General features: G+C 37.9%; 1 protein-coding gene across 4 annotated transcripts in view; it reads left to right on the forward strand.

Moving 5' to 3' along the window:
• PPA2 (inorganic pyrophosphatase 2) overlaps nucleotides 1–19561 on the forward strand; it is a 105982-nt gene that overhangs the window by 17649 nt on the left and 68772 nt on the right. For 2 of the 4 annotated variants that reach the window (XM_051820136.2, XM_008267534.4), the window contains exons 2-5: nucleotides 2708–2772; nucleotides 6361–6405; nucleotides 10142–10195; nucleotides 12986–13105. In XM_051820136.2, the coding sequence (XP_051676096.1) occupies nucleotides 2708–2772; nucleotides 6361–6405; nucleotides 10142–10195; nucleotides 12986–13105 (284 nt within the window). The remainder of the gene's footprint in view (nucleotides 1–2707; nucleotides 2773–6360; nucleotides 6406–10141; nucleotides 10196–12985; nucleotides 13106–19561) is intronic. The other 2 variants (XM_051820137.2, XM_070047783.1) reach the window with 1 other exon arrangement.

The raw sequence follows: 19561 nt of genomic DNA on the forward strand, positions 1-19561 counted from the left end.
TCAAGCAGAGAATTTGATGCCTAATATAATGTGGAAAAGGGAAGTTTTTTTTTTTTTTAAGTTCACCCCTTTAATGAATGAAAACTGTTATTGATCACAGCAAGTTTCTTATGTATTCTTTTCATCTCTGTCCCCACTTTGCACATGTTCTTTAGGAGTTACCTTCTTGTTAAGGTGGGAAAAGAACATTTATATTGTTTGGAGTGGAAAGACATTTACTTTTGAGAGCCTTTTAGGTGCTCAGTACTTTGCCAGATGTGAGAGATCTAGGAGAAATCATAACAGCAAAAAAACCAAGAACTGTTTCCTGCATAACTTAATTCTAGTGCTAAGTATACACAGCATGGAAGAGGGGAAGTAAACTTTTGATGGAGGCTTATATGATGCTGGCATCTCATTTGTAGCACTGGTTCAAATCCTGGCTGCTCTTCTTCAGTTCAGCTCCCTGCTAATGTACCTGGGAAGGTGGTAGAAGATAATCCACGTGCTTGGTCCTCTTCTACCCACGTGGGAAATCCAGCTGGAGTTCCAGGCTCCTGGCTTTGGTCTGGCCTAGCCCCATCCATCATAGCCATTTGAACCTCCCTCTCTCACTGTGTCTCCTTTTTCTCATTCTGTTACTCTACCTTTCAAATAAATAAAAAGTAAATGTTTTAAAAAATTATTTGGTGGGGTAGAGGTCATTGTTTAATTATATGCTTCTATTTTTTATTTAGTCAGGGCTAACTCTTTTTGATATTTAATACATTTTTTACTTTGGAGTCATTTTAGATTTGGAAGAATTGCAAAGACAGTGCAGAATTCTAGTACATCCCACACCCAGTTTTCCCAGATGTTAACATCTTTTTTTTTCCATTGCACAGTTGTCAAAACTAAAAAACCAACGTTGTTACATCCTCTTAACTGAACTCAGATTTTACTTAACTGTTCTATTCTAGAATCCAGTTCAGGATTCAGTTATCATATTTCCTTGGTCTCCAATCTGGTACAATTTCTCAGTCTTTGATTTGTGTCTTCTCCACTTATTTATTTATTCAATCGCTTGTTTATGTCAGTCTAGATTCATGTATATTAGCACTGCGCTCTAACCAAGTGAGCTGACCGGCCTCCAAGATTCATATATATATATATATATATATTAGAATTTGAATTCTAATTTAGTACTCCATTATTTATTGCTCTAATTCTTGCAGACTAGACCCTTGGAAAATCCTTCAGGTTGGCTTATGTCTCTGTCTCTGTCTCTCAAGATTTATTTATTTGAGAGGCTGAATTACAGACAGACAGAGAAAGAGAGAGAGAGAAGTCTTCCATCTACTGGTTCACTCCCCAGATGTCCACAGATGGCTGGAGCTGGGCCAATCCGAAGCCAGGGACAGTAGCTTCTTCTGGGTATCCTATGTGAGTGTAGGGGTCTATGCATTTTTGGGTCATCTTCCACTGCTTTCCCAGGCATATTAGCTGGGAGCTGGATTGGAAGTAGAACAGCTGGGACTCAAACCAGTGCCCATATGGGATGCTGGTGCTGCAGGTAAAGGCTTACTATACCACAGTGCGGCCCCTCATGTCTCCTTTTAACATACTTCCACTCTTATTTTTTTTTTTTTTTTTTTTTTTGAGTACTTGGTGGATTTCTGACACTACAAGATGCTCAGTGGTATTAGAAACAAAGATCTAGGTGCTGGTTGTGCGCATTGCTATTGGGATGCAACTAACTCTTGCTTTACTTTATTACAGTCTTTTTAAAGTCTAAATTTGAAAATTATGTAAAACAAGCAGTATACCAAAAAGTGAAACATACTCTGATTTAGGACATTACAAAGTGAAAATTTTGTATGGCAATATTCAACCCGGCTTTTGGAAACAGATGTATTGCCATAAATGTGCATATTAATTCATCATATTTGTTTAAAGAATATAAATTTTTAAAATAGTTAAAATATACATCACAGTATACAACTGTTTTAAGATTTATTTTTTATTTTAAAGAGTTACAGAGACTTGGAGAGACACAGAGATCTTCCATCTGCTGGGTCACTCCCAAAGTGGCTGCACCTGCCAGGGCAGAGCCAGGCTGAAGCCAGGAGCTAGGGTTAGGAGCTTCTTCTGGTCTCCCACATGGGTGACAGGGGCCTAAGCACTTGGGCCATCCTCCCCTGCTTTCCCAGGCCATTAGCAGGGAGCTGGATCAGAAGTGGAGCAGCTGGGACTTGAGCCAGCACCCATATGGGATGCTGACGTTGCAGATAGTGGCTTTATCTGCTATGCTACAACGCTGGCCCCAGTATACAACTTTTAAGGTAGTCTCTGTTACTGAAATTTGGTATAGTCAAATAATTCATTTCTTTTAGTTGCATGGGACCTTTGGGATCTTTGGACCTTTCTTGCTGTGGGTTTGTGGGTTGTAGGTGGATATTGGAAATTGCTTAGTTTGGTTTCTCCCAGGGAAATTGACATCACATTTACCATTTACCACTTACCGTAGTCTATTTTAAACTTTCTGCTTTCGGATATTTTAAGTAAATGATTATAGCAACCGAACATAGTTTACTTGTTATATGTTTCTCTTTGACCCTTAGATTGAAGAAGTTTTAGAAGTTAAATTTAGATGTAAAGTAAAAGTAAGCTTAAAATAGCTGAGGATATTGCTGATGTATTAAAGAAGAATGTGTTCTTTGCTTTAATTCTGCTTTTATTTTCTTTGCAGAGAATGTAGCTGGCCACTACATTTCTCCCTTTCATGATATTCCTCTGAAAGTGGAGTCTAAAGAGGTATTGTTTTTACTTGCTTTGGGGATGAAAGTAATTCATTTCTGTGTCACAATAAAATGCTTTCTGGATGCACCTTCAGAATGGTCGAGAGGACAGAATGCTGTAACAAGACTGGAAGCTTCCTGTGTGAATTTGGAGGAAAGGGTGTTAATGATCCATACAGCTTAAAATTTGATAGGAAATACAGGCCTAAGGGTAGTAAACTAAGAAGCCAACTAGAGGTTTATTTTTAAAACAGTGTGGTTAACATTTATGAATTCTTTTCAATTTGCTGGCTACTGTGTGGATGTATTTTATTTAATCCTTATGAATTGCTATTTTAATCTCCAAGGACACTAAGGCTGAAGGCATTTTATTGACTTGTCTAAGGTTGCACAGCTTGTGAGTTCCAGATCCAGGTTTTGAACTAACATTTGGGACTACTGATCTCATGCTAAAATTCTGCAGAACAGGTACTAGAAAAATAAGACTGGGAAAAAATGGAGGTGTTTGAACAGTTACCATTTTGGGACATAAGTCACTAGAATTTTTAATTGGGTAGAGAATGTAAGCCAAGTATGAGTAGAATTGCTGCTGTAATTGGCCTCAGAATTCATTGGGGGCATTTTGAGGTCTCTTCTGATTAATTGGCCAGATGATATATTTGGTAACAGATACTAATAATTATCACTGATTTGGAAATTATTTCCTTAAAATGCAAGTAGTGAGTGTTGAGTAAAGTAAATAACCAGGACTACATCCTGGGTTTTGATTATATAAGACTTGTTAATGGATTGAGGTGTTTTTTTTGTTGTTGTTTTTTTGTTTTTGTTTTTTTTTTTCCTTTTCTTTTCAACATGAGAGGCAGAGAGAGAGAGAGAGACAGGAAACTTGCTGGAATGCTCCCATCCATTGCTTCACTCCCCAAATGCCCACAGTGGTCTGAGCTGAAAAACATTAAAGCCAAGAGCCAGAAACTCCATCCTCTTCTCCCACATGGGTGGCAGGAATCCAACCACTTGGCCATCATCCTTTACTTCCTAGGGTCTGTATTAGCAGAAAGCTGGAATCAGAAGCTGAGCCTCGCCTCATAATCAGGCATTCTGACCTGGGACTCAGGTGTCCTGACCATTTCTGAGGTTGAGTTTTCTAGGACTGTGGGGAGATCAGTGTAGGGGGAGAGGCCAGTGAAGAAGTGAGGAAGCTGCTTCAGAGGCAAAGTATAGTTTGACCTTCTTAGGGTTACTTACCTCAGAGGCTGAATGCCATACATCATCATAAAGTCATGGACCACTAAAGTGGGACTCGTGCTGCCTTCCATGCCTTCAGAGTACCCAACTGTCAACAGTGTTGGCAGTGGGGAGAATAGTGAGGACTTATCTAATTCTCGTGACCCTTAGCCAAGCTGTGCGATCACTGCTTGCCGTACATTATCTCAGTCCTTCTGGAACTGCTGTTATTGTTATTTTGAGGTGAGGTACCTTGCTCCTGGCCACAGATCTTGTCTGTTGTTGAGGTGGGATTGAATTTAGGTTCTCTGCTTCCAGTTTGTACTCTTTACTTCACTTGTATAACACCCCCAGATCATCGTTTCTAAGTGTTTAGATGCAGGGCAAGGAGTCCTATCAATTTGAGAGAGAGAAAGAAACCAGAGAGGACAGAAGAAACTCTGTTGCTGTGTGTCTCTGTGAATGAGAGAGAGAGAGAGAGAGTGTGTGTGTGTGTGTGTGTGTGCCCATATGTTTTATTTTGGGCAATGAATCATCAAACCTAAATAATATCATGTTGCCCAATGCTTCTCCTTGCTTTCATCCAGAAGTGCTTGCATTCACTTACGTATTCAACAAAAAAAATCATTGTCTGTTTATTATGAACCAGGTACTATTTGAATAAGATAGAGGTAGCTTCCATTCAGTTTGAGGAGACAGACAACCTGTAAACAGGACAGCCAGATATAGTTAAGTACTGTCCATATACAACAGGGAGATGTGAATCAGAGTGAGTACTGGGCAGTGTTGTGAGGTATACACCCTAGCAAACTGTGTATCTAATAATAACAATAATATGGGGCCCGTGCTGTGGTGTAGCATGTAAAGCCGCCGCCTGCAGTGCTGGCATCCCATATGGGTGCCGATTTGAGTCCCGGCTGCTCCACTTCCGATCCAGCTCTCTGCTATGGCCTGGGATAGCAGTAGAAGATGGCCCAAGTTCCTGGGGCCCTGCATCCACATGGGAGACCCAGAGGAAGCTCCTGGCTCCTGGCTTCAGATCGGCAGAGCTCTGGCCGTTGTGGTCATCTGGGGAGTGAACCAGTGGATGGAAGACCTCTTGCTCTTGCTCTCTCTCTCTCTCTCTCTGCCTCTCCTTCTCTCTCTGTAACTCTGACTTTCAAAATTAAAATAATTAAATCTTTAAAAAATAATAGTATGTAATAAGTAACAATAATTTGTAATAAGTAAGGATGGAGGTAGAAGCAAGAGTGATCTGAAAACCTCTCAGTAGATATAATATGCAGTCTAAGGGGCCTTGGTTTTCAAGAATATGAGATTTGGGATTAGGCAAAATTGAGGGTAGAACAGGGCAGAATCTAATAGGGTATGCCAATGTCTGAGGATGTGGAGGTTGGCACCCACAGAGGTTATATACAAAGATTTCCCCAGTTTTCAGAACTCTCACACCTTGTCCTCTGGAATGCAGTAATTTGGGAACAGAAATATTTTAGGGTTGACTTAGAATAATTATTTTTCTATTTATTTTGTTTTCTTCATTAGTGGTTGTTTTGCTATATAAATATTATGTATACTTAGCATTTGTGAATGGCATAATTTTTCTTCCCAGCTCACCATGTAGTCTGTTTTAATTTAAAAGTGCTTGGTGGTGGCATAGTTATCACACCTTGGTGGAATTCACAGGCGGGAGGTACAGCCCAGTACTTTCACGGCTTGTTAGTTATGCTCCCTGGAGCTTCATTTCAATAACGAAATGACTGTTTTAAGCATAATCACTGGAAGCTTCCAGTCTTTGCTTTAGGACTGAACAGAGCCTTTGCTTATTTTATAAAACTTGGAAAATAAACTTGAAAGAGATTTAGCTTTTCTGATAATTTATTTTATGAAATACTTTGATGCTGTAGTCACTGGGGACTCAAATGCCCAGAGAAAAAGTACCTGGGCATTTGATATTTGTTGAGTCAAATGTTTGGATAGCTCTATCTTAGAATATTTAATAGATGTTTTAAATTTTTAAAATTTATTTTACTTATTTGAGAGAGAGAGAGAGAGATTGACAAAAAGAGAAAGAGAGAAAGAGATCTCCCAGTTGCCCGTTCATTCTCCTAATGCCTACAATAGCCAGGGCCGGATCAGGCTGAGGCCTGGATGGAAGGGACTCAACTGCTTGAGGGATCACCTGCAGCCTCTCAGGGTGCAGCATTAACAGAAAGCTGGAATCAGGAGGTGAGCCAGGACTGGAACCCAGGCCCTTGAATATGGGAGGCAGGCATCCCACGCCAGATGCCTGCCTCCTACAGGCATATTTTCACTGCTATGCAGTGCATCTGTATTCTTTCATGAAATATTACAATCATAAATATCATCTTTTCTTTTATAGGAAAATGGCATTCCTACAAAGAAAGCACGAAATGATGAATATGAGGTATATACACTCTTAAAGATTTTGATGATAGTTTGCCTTTGTAAAAGTGCTTCTAAAGTTTTTACTATTTGTAAGCCTCTTATGTAAATTCTGATCTTCTAGTATCTCTCTGAGACTGTTAGGGCAGACACCACCATTTAACCTTTACAATGTAAAGTGTAAAATTACCATTTCAACCTTTTTTAGTACAATTCAGTGTCACTAGATACTTTTACATCACTGTGCAATCATCACCACTGTCCATCTCCAGAATTTTTCATCATAACCTGAAACTCTGTATTCATTAAATCATTGCCCATTTTCTTCTGCCTCTAAGCCCCTAGTAACCTCTGTTCTATGTTCTATCTCTGTTATAGGTACTCCATTGCCATTTCGTAGAATCAAGGCATGAACCCATATTTTAGTAGCAAGTTGCTTAATCATGGTGGGTGGTCTGAAGTCCATGGTATACTTGAAAGTTTGTCCATTTCTTTATTTTATTGAGAGAGAAGATGGTTTGAGAGGCCTTTTTTTTTTTTTCCCTCCAATAAGTTTTTGGGATAAGAGAAGAAAAAAGTTAACCAACTATATGCTAAAGTTAATATTTAAATAAATGCTTTAAATATGTGGCTGTCAAATCTTTGAGTTCTTTTCCTAAGACAAGAACAGACTGATTGTCGTTTGCCATCCCATCTCTTGCTCTAGGTGCCCTGTCATCCTGCTGGTGCTAGACAGCTTCTCCTGCCACCTTCCTGCCTTCAGTTTACTTTTCTAACCCCATTTCCATGTGTCCTCTGCCTTAACTGAAACTTAGGAATCTAGCCTTTGAATTCACTTCTATACGTAGCTGTGTGGAACTGTTTAATTCTTATAACTTTTGCCTGCCATTCATTTTCTGTTTTCCTAAACCGATGCTTGTCAGAATGGTTCTTGAGTCATCTACACTAGAACCACTTAGAATGCTTGATTAAAATTCATATTCCTGGCCCCATTCCATATCTACTCAATGAGAGTCTCTGCTTGATGGGGCCTCATTAATGTAGACATTGAACAAGTGTCCCAGGTGCACCCCAGACATGAAGTTTGAGAATTACTGTTGTAGATGTAGGGGGAACATATATTCAAAGATTCAAGGCTTTGTGGGTTCCTGGGGACTCTGTGTGTTCACCTGAAACAGTCACTTTCATGGCAAAAATAAAGCCTTAGTCCAGACAGTCAGATTTAAATGTAATTCCTAGAACACAGTTTTATATTTTGGGGGCTGTCTAATTTGAATTTAATTGAAAGTTTAAGAGTTAGAGAGGAAAGAAGAGTGATTTCTTTCTTTTTATTCCTTTAGTGTATAAAGCATACTGACTGCTTTTTCATGTATGTTACTAGTTTTTCTTGTTTGTTTCTGCAACAGAAATACAAGGTAAAAATGAAGAGAAGAAAAAAAAAGACTTAAAGGGGAATTAACTATCTCTGCCATATATACAACTTTCTGATTTGTTTCATGCCCCTTTTATCTTTTGATTTTCTAATAAATTTTGGCAGAACATTGTTGGTTTAAAATTACCACTAATTTGAGGAAAACCAGACTCACAACAGCTTTAAAAAAATTCCAGGCTGAATGCATTTTAGCTTGAGGGAAGCAAGACTGACAGGCAGTAAGCTCAGGCAGTGATCAGGAACTAGTGATGAGAGAGAGAGTTGTGTGGTTTACAGGCTTAAAATTCAAATCTATTCATTTATTATTGTTTCAGCCTAACTCAAGTCTCTGGGAGTGGTTTGGTAGGTGTCATTGTATAAAAAAATGATTGTCACCAGCTTGGTCTTCTCTCATCTCAGAGTGTTCAGCCATATGCATTTGTTCTCCTATAGCTAGGCTTTCAGAGATGAATAAATTATGCAAACATCTGCTATTTACTTCAGTTTTTCTTTTTAACAGCTACTTCAGATATATTTAAACAGGTGCAGGGGTACCTCATAAAAGAGCATGGGAAATGAAACATAGCAGCAGGCCTGTGTATAACGTTGCTAAGATAGGTATGAGACTTTCAACCAAGGAGCAATTGTAGAGAATACATTCTCGGCTTTGTTGTGAATCTCATTATGAATTTAAGATTTTGCCATTTGTAACCTTTCGTTTTATCTGGAAAAACTTAATAAAGCCATCATTACTTTTGTGGTTCAATATGTATTTGCATTAATTGTGTAAATGGCATTCTTTGAATTAACAGCATCCTGTGTTTCACAAAGAACCCTTAGGATTTTGCAATGCTTTAAACCAGCCTCAGCTGCATATTAAAATTGCCTGGAGAGCTTTTTTTTATTTCACTTTTTTTTAAAGATTTATTTTATTTATTTGAAAGCAGAGTTAGAGAAATAGAGACAGAGAGAGATCCTCCATCCGCTAGTTCACTCCCCAAATGGCCACAATGGCTGGAGCTGGGCCAATCCAGAGCCAGGAACCAGGAGTCAGGAGCTTCTTCTGGGTCTCCCCCGGGGGCGCAGGGGCCCAAGGACTTGGACCATCTTCTACTGCTTTCCCAGGTCATTAGCAGAGAGATGGATGGAAAGTGGAGCAACCAGGACTCAAACCAACACCCATATGGAATGCTGGCACTGTAAGCCAGTGCTTTAACCCGCAGTGCCACAGCACCAGCCCCGGTTAGAGAGCTTTAAATTGGCCAAAGCTCACCAGGTGATTTTGATGTGTGGCACAATTGAGAATATGAAATCACTGTCTCTCAGATAATCTGTGGTGAAGGACTAGTTTTTTGGATTTCCAATCTCTTGTAAACTGATAACTTAAAAAAAATAAAATTAAATTATTGCGAAAATAGAATATAAGTTCTAGTTTTTTATTATTAAAAATTCAATGGACTTGAAAATTACTCTGTCCAGGTGCTACAAATATGTCTAAATGAATCAATAATGATCAGGTTGCAGATTGGACTTGGTCCATGGCCATACTTGAAGTAGCACTGTTTTAAACCAAAGTGTATCCGTAAGTTGTTAGTTATTGATAGCAAAATGGTATGCAAATCAACTTTAACTTTGATTCTCTTTTTGGAAGGCAAACTGGGAAATTATTTTTACTTGCTGTTGTGACTCAGAGTCTCTTGATTTAAGCATTCTGTTAGGCTCAGAAGTGAGAAAAAGAAGCAGTGGTCCATTTGTAACTTAAGGGAATATGAAATCACTGGCTGTGCAAGCTGACTTTAAATAGACATCAGTCTAATGGTTGATATCCTGAATTTTAATTCATAATCATAACTTGGATTTAAACGTGGTCTTAGTATTTTCAAAATGTTTTACTTCATCATATTCTGTATATTTTCATTTAAATTATACAGTTGATCTTCCTAATGGCCTTGTGTGGTGAGTGACAGATTTTCAGAATGGAAAACTGAGACTGAATGCTTACATGAGGGAATGCAGCCTCTCTCTCTCCTATTTTAGTTGGAGAATAAACATGAACGAACATTTTCTGACTCCATTCTAATAGTCAGTGCTCTGCACAGATACTTCCAGACATGCAGTAACCGCTAGTGCTGTGCAGTAGTAGCCAGGTAACATGGTGGCTTAAATTCTCCTGTTCCTAAGCAACTTCTTTAATTTTTAGAAAAATATTAGATATTAGGAAGATAAGCATATCATGTAGACTCTAAACATTTTTTGATAGGAAAACTTGAGCATTCTTGTAGGGGCAATGAATATAAAGGTAAAAAATAATCAAAAAAGTTCTCTCTCTTTTTTGTTTTAACTGCAGAATTTGTTTAACATGGTTGTAGAAGTACCTCGGTGGACAAATGCTAAAATGGAGGTATGGATATTTTCTGTTAATATGAAATTGAAGTGACAACTTTATAATGACATGAAGATGTTTAAAATTGTTTGCCATAATATTTTGAATTTGGGTTGGTTGACAGACTTCTTGATACTGAAAATAAGTTGAACTTAGATTTTCTTTTAAAAACAAAAATATTTAAATCTGAGTGTGTGCTTTACAAAGAGGGGTTGTCAGTTTGCCATTCTGGTTTCTTATATGCAAAATTACTTAATTTTCGTCTCCCCTTTCTTTGAAAGTGGCAAATATTTTCAGAGCACCCCTGGTGCTCTGAAACCCCTTAGTTAGCATTTTTAAGATTTTTGTCTTTCCCATGAAACAGGAACCTACCAAGAACTTACCTTTTGCTTTTTAGAATTTCATTCTTTGTTCAGTTGGGTAAGATCCCCTGTGATTCTGAGTAGAATTTAATTTGTAGCACTTAATTTATTTAGTTTGTTAAGTCTTCTACAACTTTGGATGTGGTGGCAAATATTACTTTAAGTATTTAAATAAAATTTTGATTTATAGTTGTGTATTTTTCAGGATTTATATTTGGAGAATTGTCATTAATTTCACTAGGTCTTAGTAGAAAATTTTTTGTTAGCATTTTATTAGGAAAAAGTAATAATATTAGAGTCTTCTTTTAATCTTGTTTCAAGTATAATGTTTCATCAGTCTTGCTACTCTGTATGTTGGTTAGGTATAAGATTTAAGAATTGGTGGTATTCTTGGTATTCGTCCTAATTTAGGTAGTGTTTTCTCATTCAGAATTGCATTGGGTTATTTTGTATGTAGTGTGTGTGTATAATGTAGTTTTTATTTTTCTTTTTGAATGGTGGTGTGAATATATTTTATAGAAAAATCATGTGAAAATGAAATCACTGGTCACCATTTTTTGTGATTTAAAAAATTTCATCTTGAACATTTTATAATTGTATATATTTGTGGAATATGGAATCATATGATTTATTAATGGATTATTTCTGTGCTCTCTATTTTGTTCCATTGTTCAATGTCAATACTTCTTTTTCCAGGAACGTCGTGTGATTTTTTTTTAATCTTTATTTATTCTCATTTTATTTGAAAGGGAGAGAGAGAGAGAGTGAGAGCACACGTGTGCACACACACACGCACACACGCACGCTTCTGTCAACTGGTTTACTCCTCAACACATCAGTTAGGCCTGGGCCAGGACTTAGCCAGCAGCCTGGAACTCAGTCTGGGTCTCCATTGTAGGTGGCAGAGACCCATATACTTGAGCTGTCATCTAGGAAGTTAGATTCAGAAGCAGAACCAGGAACTTGAACTAGACTCTCTGATATGGGATGAAAGCAACTTAAATGGGGTCTTAACCACTGAGCTGAACACTCACCCCAGTGTTGTATTAAATACTGTGGATTTGTAGTTTGAAATCAGACTTGTGAAGCTGCCATTTTTATTCTTTTTGCTCATGAATGTCTTGTGTTCAGGGTTTTTTATAGTTCTTAAGAGTTTTGGAATTTTTTTATTTCTTTATTTTTTGGCAGGCAGAGTGGACAGTGAGAGAGAGAGAGAGAAAGGTCTTCCTTTTACCGTTGATTCACCCCCCCAATGGCCGCTGCGGCCAGCACGCTGCGGCTGGCACACCGCGCTGATCCGAAGCCAGAAGCCAGGTGCTTCTCCTGGTCTCCCATGCGGGTGTAGGGCCCAAGGACTTGGGCCATCCTCCACTGCACTCTCAGGCCACAACAGAGAGCTGGTCTGGAAGAGGAGCAACTGGGACAGAATCCGGCACCCCGACCAGGACTAGAACCCGGGGTGCTAGTGCCGCAGGCGGAGGATTAGCCTATTGAGCCGCAGCACCGGCTGAATTTTTTTATTTCTATAAAAAATTATGTTGGAATTTTTATATGGATTATGTTGAATCTGTAGATGTGGGTAGTGTGGACATTTTAACAATGTTAATTCCTTCCACTCCATGAACATGGATGTCCTTCTGTGTATTTTTGTCATCTTCAACTTTGTTTCATCAATATTTTAGGTTTTCACTGTACAGGTCTTTTACCTTAAGTCAAAGTATTTTATTTTGTTGCTATTATGAATGGGGATTGTCCTCTTGATTTCATTTTTAGATAGTTTATTGTTAGTGTATGGAAATGCTACTGACATCTGCGTATTGATTTTTTTGTCATGATTTTGCTGTGTTATCCATTAATTCAATCAGGTTTTTTGGTGGAGTCTTTTAAAAGTATTCTGTATATGGAAATCATGTTATGAGCAAACAGTGACCATTTCATTTCTTCCTTTCCTACATAGATGCCTTTATTTCTCTTGCTTAATAGCTCTGGCAAGAATTTCCAGTATTATGTTAAATATAAGTGGCACAAGTGAACATCCTTGTATTGCTGTAGTCCTCGGAGGAAAGGTATTCATTTGCTCACGATTGAGCATGTGAGGAGAATCTTTGAGTTAACTTTATTGTCATAGATTAGTAGTAGTAAAAAGTCATAGATGACTAATAAAAAAAATACAGTGATTAGTTTTTCTCCTTGTCATTTTATTGTATGTGTTAGAAAGGATGGAGTATATAAATAATAGAGTGTCTAAAATGTCATCACATGTTTCCTTTCCAGATAGTTTTTCCTACACAGGACTGTAAATTAAGAATAAGAGCTGCCTCAATTTATTTTAAAATACCTTTGATCATTGCATTGGAATACGAAAGCAGATTTTAAAAATGCTATTTGGATATAGGACTAACCGTTTCTCAACCCCGTCCCCCTTTTTTCTCCTGTGATCTTTTAGATTGCCACCAAGGAGCCATTGAATCCCATTAAACAAGATGTAAAGCATGGCAAGCTGCGCTATGTGGCAAATATCTTCCCTCACAAGGGTTATATATGGAATTATGGTGCTCTCCCTCAGGTAACATTTTAGTTATAATGGTAAAACTTCTCTGTCTCTTGAAAAAATTGCCTTGTAAATCCTGTGAACTACTTGAATTTAAATTGATTCTGAGGACTTGTCAGTTTGCGAGATTTGTAAATTTGAAATTTTTTTAATGTGAAGTTTATTGTATCAATAAATTTTATTTCAAACAATATATATGTCTTTACTCAAGTTCTTGGAGTTAGGCATATCAAATGTTCACATTTGATGCTTTAAACACATTTCATTTTCTGGGCTTGGCTGTTGTCAGTGAGAATTCTTAAACAAGGCTTTCTTTGCAGTCATGACTTTAAATATCACAAGTTTGGTTTTTACATGTTTATTAATTGATACCATGGATTTTATTTTTTAAACTTGAATAGATGAGTATCTAGGTTTTTTTTCAGATCTTATTGTAAATAGGCAACTTTGCTTGTATTATTCAATGTTGTAAGCTTGTCAAAATTTTTAAGTGGAAGGTACTGAAACCAAGGAAAACAAGAACTGGATAATGATAAAACAGCATTCCTATTGGAGAATAACCTGGAGAATATGCTGAGTCAGAAGTCTAGGATTTGAAAACATAGAGAAGCATGTACCTTTTTGTTTTTAAAAACCATTAGACCATCTATCTGGCTGGAGATTTAGTTTTTATATTTTCATTTATTTTAATATTTTGCACAATATTCCAAGATGCACTGGGGGGAATATATGAGGAAAAGGGATCTTGCTTAATCCAACCCGAAGAAAACAGCCACCTTTGTAAAATAAATGTTGAGAGGAAAAGAAAAAAGGTAAATGATTTTTAAAGATTTAGGCTGTCTTTGATGCAGGTACTCTACAGGGGCAGATACATTCTTGCTTAAAATGGGCACCTTTTTTTTTTTTTTTTTTTTTAATTTGATAGGCAGAGTTAGACAGTGAGAGAGAGAGACAGAGAAAAAGGTCTTCCTTCCGTTGGTTCACCCCCCAAATGGCTGCTATGTCCAGTGTGCTGTGCCGATCCAAAGGCAGGAGCCAGGTGCTTCCTCCTGGTCTCCCATGCGGGTGCAGGGCCCAAGGACCTGGCCAGCCTCCACTGCTCTCCAGGGCCACAGCAGAGAGCTGGACTGGAAGAGGAGCAACCGGGACTAGAAGTCGGCTCCTATATGGGATGCTGGCGCCGCAGGCGGAGGATTAACCAAGTGAGCCACGGTGCCAGCCCCTAAAATGGGCACTTTTAGAATGACGTGCTTAGAATGAGAATATTGGCGGAAACCATGAAAGCAGGTTTTCTGACTCCCAGGATGCCTAAATACACATTTTTTTTTTTTTGATCCAACAGTAACAGGTTAAGAAAATTCTGTAAATCAGAGCAAATACTGTCTGTAGGAGAGGATATGTGAATGAAGGGAAGACCAGAGAAGCCATGGAATTAGAGACAAATACAGAGATACCCAAAGCAGAGAAAGTGGGGGTTAAACTAAAGTCCATGTGCTTGCCTGTGTCTTTAAACATTTGTTAAGGATTTATGTGTCAGGGAGCATTATATGTGTTGAATGTACCAACTTGGATGAGATTTAAGATCAAAGCAGCATAATCAGCATGTGGGTTTGGGAGCTAGGTTAGCACTTACCATGGATGTGACCTTAGGCATGATACTTCTTGTTTTCCTGGGCCATCCCTTTGTTTGTCTGTGAAATGGAGAACATAAAATACCTACCACATATGGTATGTTGATACTCAGTGTTTGTAAGTCATTTTCCTCATGTCTGTCAAGCTCCCTTTAAAATTTCTAACCCTCCCTCCCATATTCCCACTTCTTCTTCTGTACTTTATATTTTTCATTATACTGTAATACTTACCAAACTGTAACCTGCTGTAATATTTAGTTATTATGTTTATTGTCAATTTTTTTCCCCAGCCACAATGCAGATTTTCTGATGGAAGGATTCTATGATTTATTCCGACTTCCCAACTTAGTGCTTAGTACAGAGTAGATTATCGAGAAGTGTTCTTGTGAGATGAGTAGATTAGTGAATGCGTTGTGTGTATGACATTTCATAGGGATGTGTGGGACTGGACTCTGCTATTCTCCAATGATTTGTCCTGTAACACAGGAAATTTTGTTCAGAGCAGTTACGAAGCCAAATGTATGTGAAAGAACATTTAATTCATCATTTTGCCATCATTATTTCAGACCTTCAGCTGTCCAGACTATTTTTTTTCTTTTTTTAAATTTTATTTATTTATTTTTCCCACCAAAGAAACCTTTTATTTAAGGAATATGAATTTCATAGGTACAGCATTAGGAATACAGTGATTCTTCCCACCATACCTATGCTCTCACCCCTCCCCCTCCTTTTCCCTTTCCCAGTCCCATTTTCCACTAAGATTCATTTTCAATTAACTTTATATAGAGAAGACCAACTCTATACTAAGTAAAGATTTCAACAATTTGCACACACACACATACACACACACAAACTGTTTGAAAACAAGTTTTACAGTTAACTCTCAATGATACAACTTACTGAGGACAGAGGTCCTGCATGGGAAATTAGTGCACAGCGACTCCTGTTGTTAACAATTAGTATTCTTATGTATGACGTCAGTGATCACCCAAGGCTCTTGACATGAGCTGCCTATGCTGTAGAAGCCTTTTGAATCCACAAACTCTGTCAGTATTTAGACAAAGCCATATGCAAAGTGGAAGTTCTCCCTTCAGAGAAGTACATCCTTCTTTGATGGCCACTTCTTTCCACTGTGGAAGTTCTCCCTTCAGAGAAGTACATCCTTCTTTGATGGCCACTTCTTTCCACTGAGGTCTCAACCCACCGAGGTCCTTTAAGTAGGGCATTTTTTTGCCACAGTGTCTTGGCTTTCCATGCCTGAAATGCTCTCTTGGGCTTTTCAGCTAGACCAGAATGCTTTAAGGGCTGATTCTGAGGTCAGAGTGCTGTTTAGGGCATTTGTCATTCTATGAGTCTGCTGTATGGACTGCTTCCCATGTTGGAGCATTCATTCCTTTTTAGTTCTATCTATTGCAGACACTTAATCCTATTTATTGGATCCAGTTAATACTTAATCCTGTCTATATGATCACTTTAACACTTGGTATGTTCACTTCAACACTTAAGATGGCATTTTTACCACCCAGCTTAATGGGATTTGGGGTCCCATGACAAGTTTTTAAACTGTACCCTTGGCCGGCACCATGGCTCAGTAGGCTAATCCTCCGCCTGCGGCGCCAGCACACTGGGTTCTAATCCCGGCTGGGGAGCCAGATTCTGTCCTGGTTGCACCTCTTCCAGGCCAGCTCTCTGCTATGGCTCGGGAGTGCAGTGGAGGATGGCCCAAGTCCTTGGGCCCTGCACCCCATGGGAGACCAGGAGAGGCACCTGGCTCCTGGCTCCGGATCAGCGCAATGCGCTGGCCGCAGTGCGCCGGCTGCGGCGGCCATTGGAGGGTGAACCAACAGCAAAAGGAAGACCTTTCTCTCTGTCTCTCTCTCTGTCTCTTTCTCTCACTCACTCTCCACTCTGCCTGTCAAAAAAATAAATAAACTGTACCCTTAGAGATAAGTCTGTAAGAATGTATGCAGAACTATATAGCTTCACAGTTAGAAACTTGCTTCTCCTTCTCTTATTCCCACTCTTATTTTTTACTGAAATCTATTTTCAATTGATTTTAAATACATATGATTAACTCTGTGTTAAGTAGAGAGCCCAACAAATAGTATGAAAAAAAATCTATTCCTTGACAGTCAAGGGCTGTTCAAGTCATTGTTTCTAAAAGTGTCAATTTCACTTCTACAGATTTCCTTTTAGGTGCTCCATTAGTTAGCACAGATCAGGGAAAATATATAGTTTTTGTCTCTTTGAAACTGGCTTATTTCACTAAGTATGATGTTCTCCAGATTCATCCATTTTGTTGCAGATGACTAGATTTCATTTTTTTACATGCTGTATAGTATTCCATAGTGTACATATCCCATAATTTATCCAGTTTTCAGTTGATGGGATTTTAGGTTGATTCCATGTCTTAGCTATTGCGAATTGAGCTACAATAAACATGGGTGTGCAGATAACTCTTTTATTTGCTGATTTCACTTCCCTTGGGTAAATTCCCATGAGTGGGAAATTCCCATGAGTGGGATGATTGGGTCATATGGCAGTTGTCTAGACTAATAACCTTCATAACTTCTACTCTCCTCATAATGCCTTCTTCAAAGATTGAGATTAGCCTGGGCAAAAATCATCTTTGTCTTCCCACAGTTTATTCAGATTACCACACCTAACAGGTTATTACAGTGTTACACCTCTCAGCAGGGATATTAGAATACTTCTCTGGATAATATTGAGGGACTAAAGTAAAATTCAAGATTTCTTCCATTAATGTGTTTATTATTTTGAACTTCACTATAAATAAGGCTCATTGACCCTAGATAATCATATTGTGCCCTTACTAGTTTTATAGCCTGAGTCAAGTGGCTGAATACATGTAGGCTTTTTGTTCATCTGTGTCATCATATACCTGCCTTGTAAGGTTATTGTATTGTTTGAGATGGTCAAAGAAAGGTGGTTAGCCCCATAGTGGGTACTCATTGATGATGATACTGTTGTTATTGATATTAGCTGACAGTAGTGAAAAAACTGGTAGAGCTTCTTTATCCAGCGTGAAATTTGGAAAATGCAGATAAATCTTACTTCCTTTGACTTGGTGATAGGAATTATGACATATCAGGAAGGATTTCTCAAGAACCACCTGTAGAGAGCTTTGTAAAGTTCAGGAGTTTTTGAAGGGACTTGAGGACCAGACAGCATAGTAGTTACAAATATATTGATTCTTACTTACAGATTATAAGGTATTGGTTTCAAACGCCTGCGTAAGAAATCATTTCTTTTAAGCTTGATCAGTGATATGTGTTATGTGATGTATTCATGTATATAGCTTTACAGTCAGCCTTTGTATGAAAGGTAACACTGTTTTCCTATCTTTGCATTATTTATGTGTTTTTGGTTATGCTTTTCTTCAGCCCTTGCTAAAATTTTCCTTTATAGACAGGCACTTTAGACATACTGGTATATCCCGGTACGTATATATGAAGCATATTGTGAGTTACACATTTCTTTTACTTTACTAAATGGAATTGTCCCTCAGTATCTGTGAGAGATTGATTCTAAGGCACCCTTCTCGCCCTGCCATGGATACCAAAATCTGTCGATGCTCCACTGCCATATACAGAATGGTATTTCATATTATTTGCATGCACATCATCTCTAGATTACTATTGGTGCCCCATACAGTGTGAAAGCTGCTTAAATAATTGTTATATTGTACAGGGAATAATGACAAAGAAAGAAAATCTGCATATGTTCAGTACAAATACAATATTTTTTTTCCAAATGTTGTCAGTCCACAGTTGGTTGAATCCAAGGAAACAGAGGGTCAATAGTATTCCCAGATCTTTACAAAAATTGTAACAATTGATGTTCCTACCAGAAAATATATGGAGTTTCAGGTGTCCAACATCTTTATAAGTATTTTGGATGATCAGATTTTTAAATTTTAGAAATAGTGTTTAATTGTAGTTTTAATGCTTGTTTCTCTGATCACACTGGGTGTCTGTATATCCTGTTTGAAAATTATGTCTTCAGCCCATTTTAGTTGGGTTGCTCTTTTTCTTATTTAGTTGTAGAAGTTATTTCTAAATTCTGGAGACTAATTTTTTGTCAGTTTTATAAAGCAGCCATTAAGGTTTTGAACTTTTTATTGATATTTCTTCCCAAGCTCAACTTTGTGCTTTTATTTTCTGTACCTAGTTGTATCTCTGAAACTCCACAAGAGGGCGTGCTCAAATTTTTAGTGTCAAGATTTCTATTAAAATTATACTTAATTTCAAATTAAATTAGATGCCATTTAGTATGTATTTCTCTTAATAGTAAAAACTGAGTCATATAGATGTAGAGCATTACAGACAGGGATGAAAAAATAGAAAGAACCAGTCTATTCTCATTGCTGGTAAGGAAAATCTTGGAGAATTGGTCCTAAAATTAGCAACATTGTTTGCTTAAGAATTGTGTGATTGTGTACTTATTTCTTCAACAAGAGAAACTAAATCGGTAAATAATGTTGAAGGTTGAATTCTGAGGGGAATACAGACCAACCAGTCAAGAAACTAAGACCCATTGATGCCAAATTGAATGCAAGTTACATGAAGACCATCTTTGACTCATATGACATGAGTGTAAGGAAATAACAAATTCAAATTAATGATGAAAAAAATTGGCTAAATCATTCCTGTTCACTTGTAGGATTCATGCAGATTATGAGTGATCTCTAATGATCATAGATTTTAATGGTGTATCTAAAGGTTGTTTAATTTAAGCTGTTCTTTTTATAGCTGAGGAAACTGAGATCTGGAAGCTTCCACCAAGGTAGATAGTGGCTCAGGTAGGACTAGAGTCTAGA

This window comes from Oryctolagus cuniculus, chromosome 8 (assembly GCF_964237555.1).
Source record: "Oryctolagus cuniculus chromosome 8, mOryCun1.1, whole genome shotgun sequence".
In the NCBI taxonomy this organism is placed as follows: domain Eukaryota; kingdom Metazoa; phylum Chordata; class Mammalia; order Lagomorpha; family Leporidae; genus Oryctolagus; species Oryctolagus cuniculus.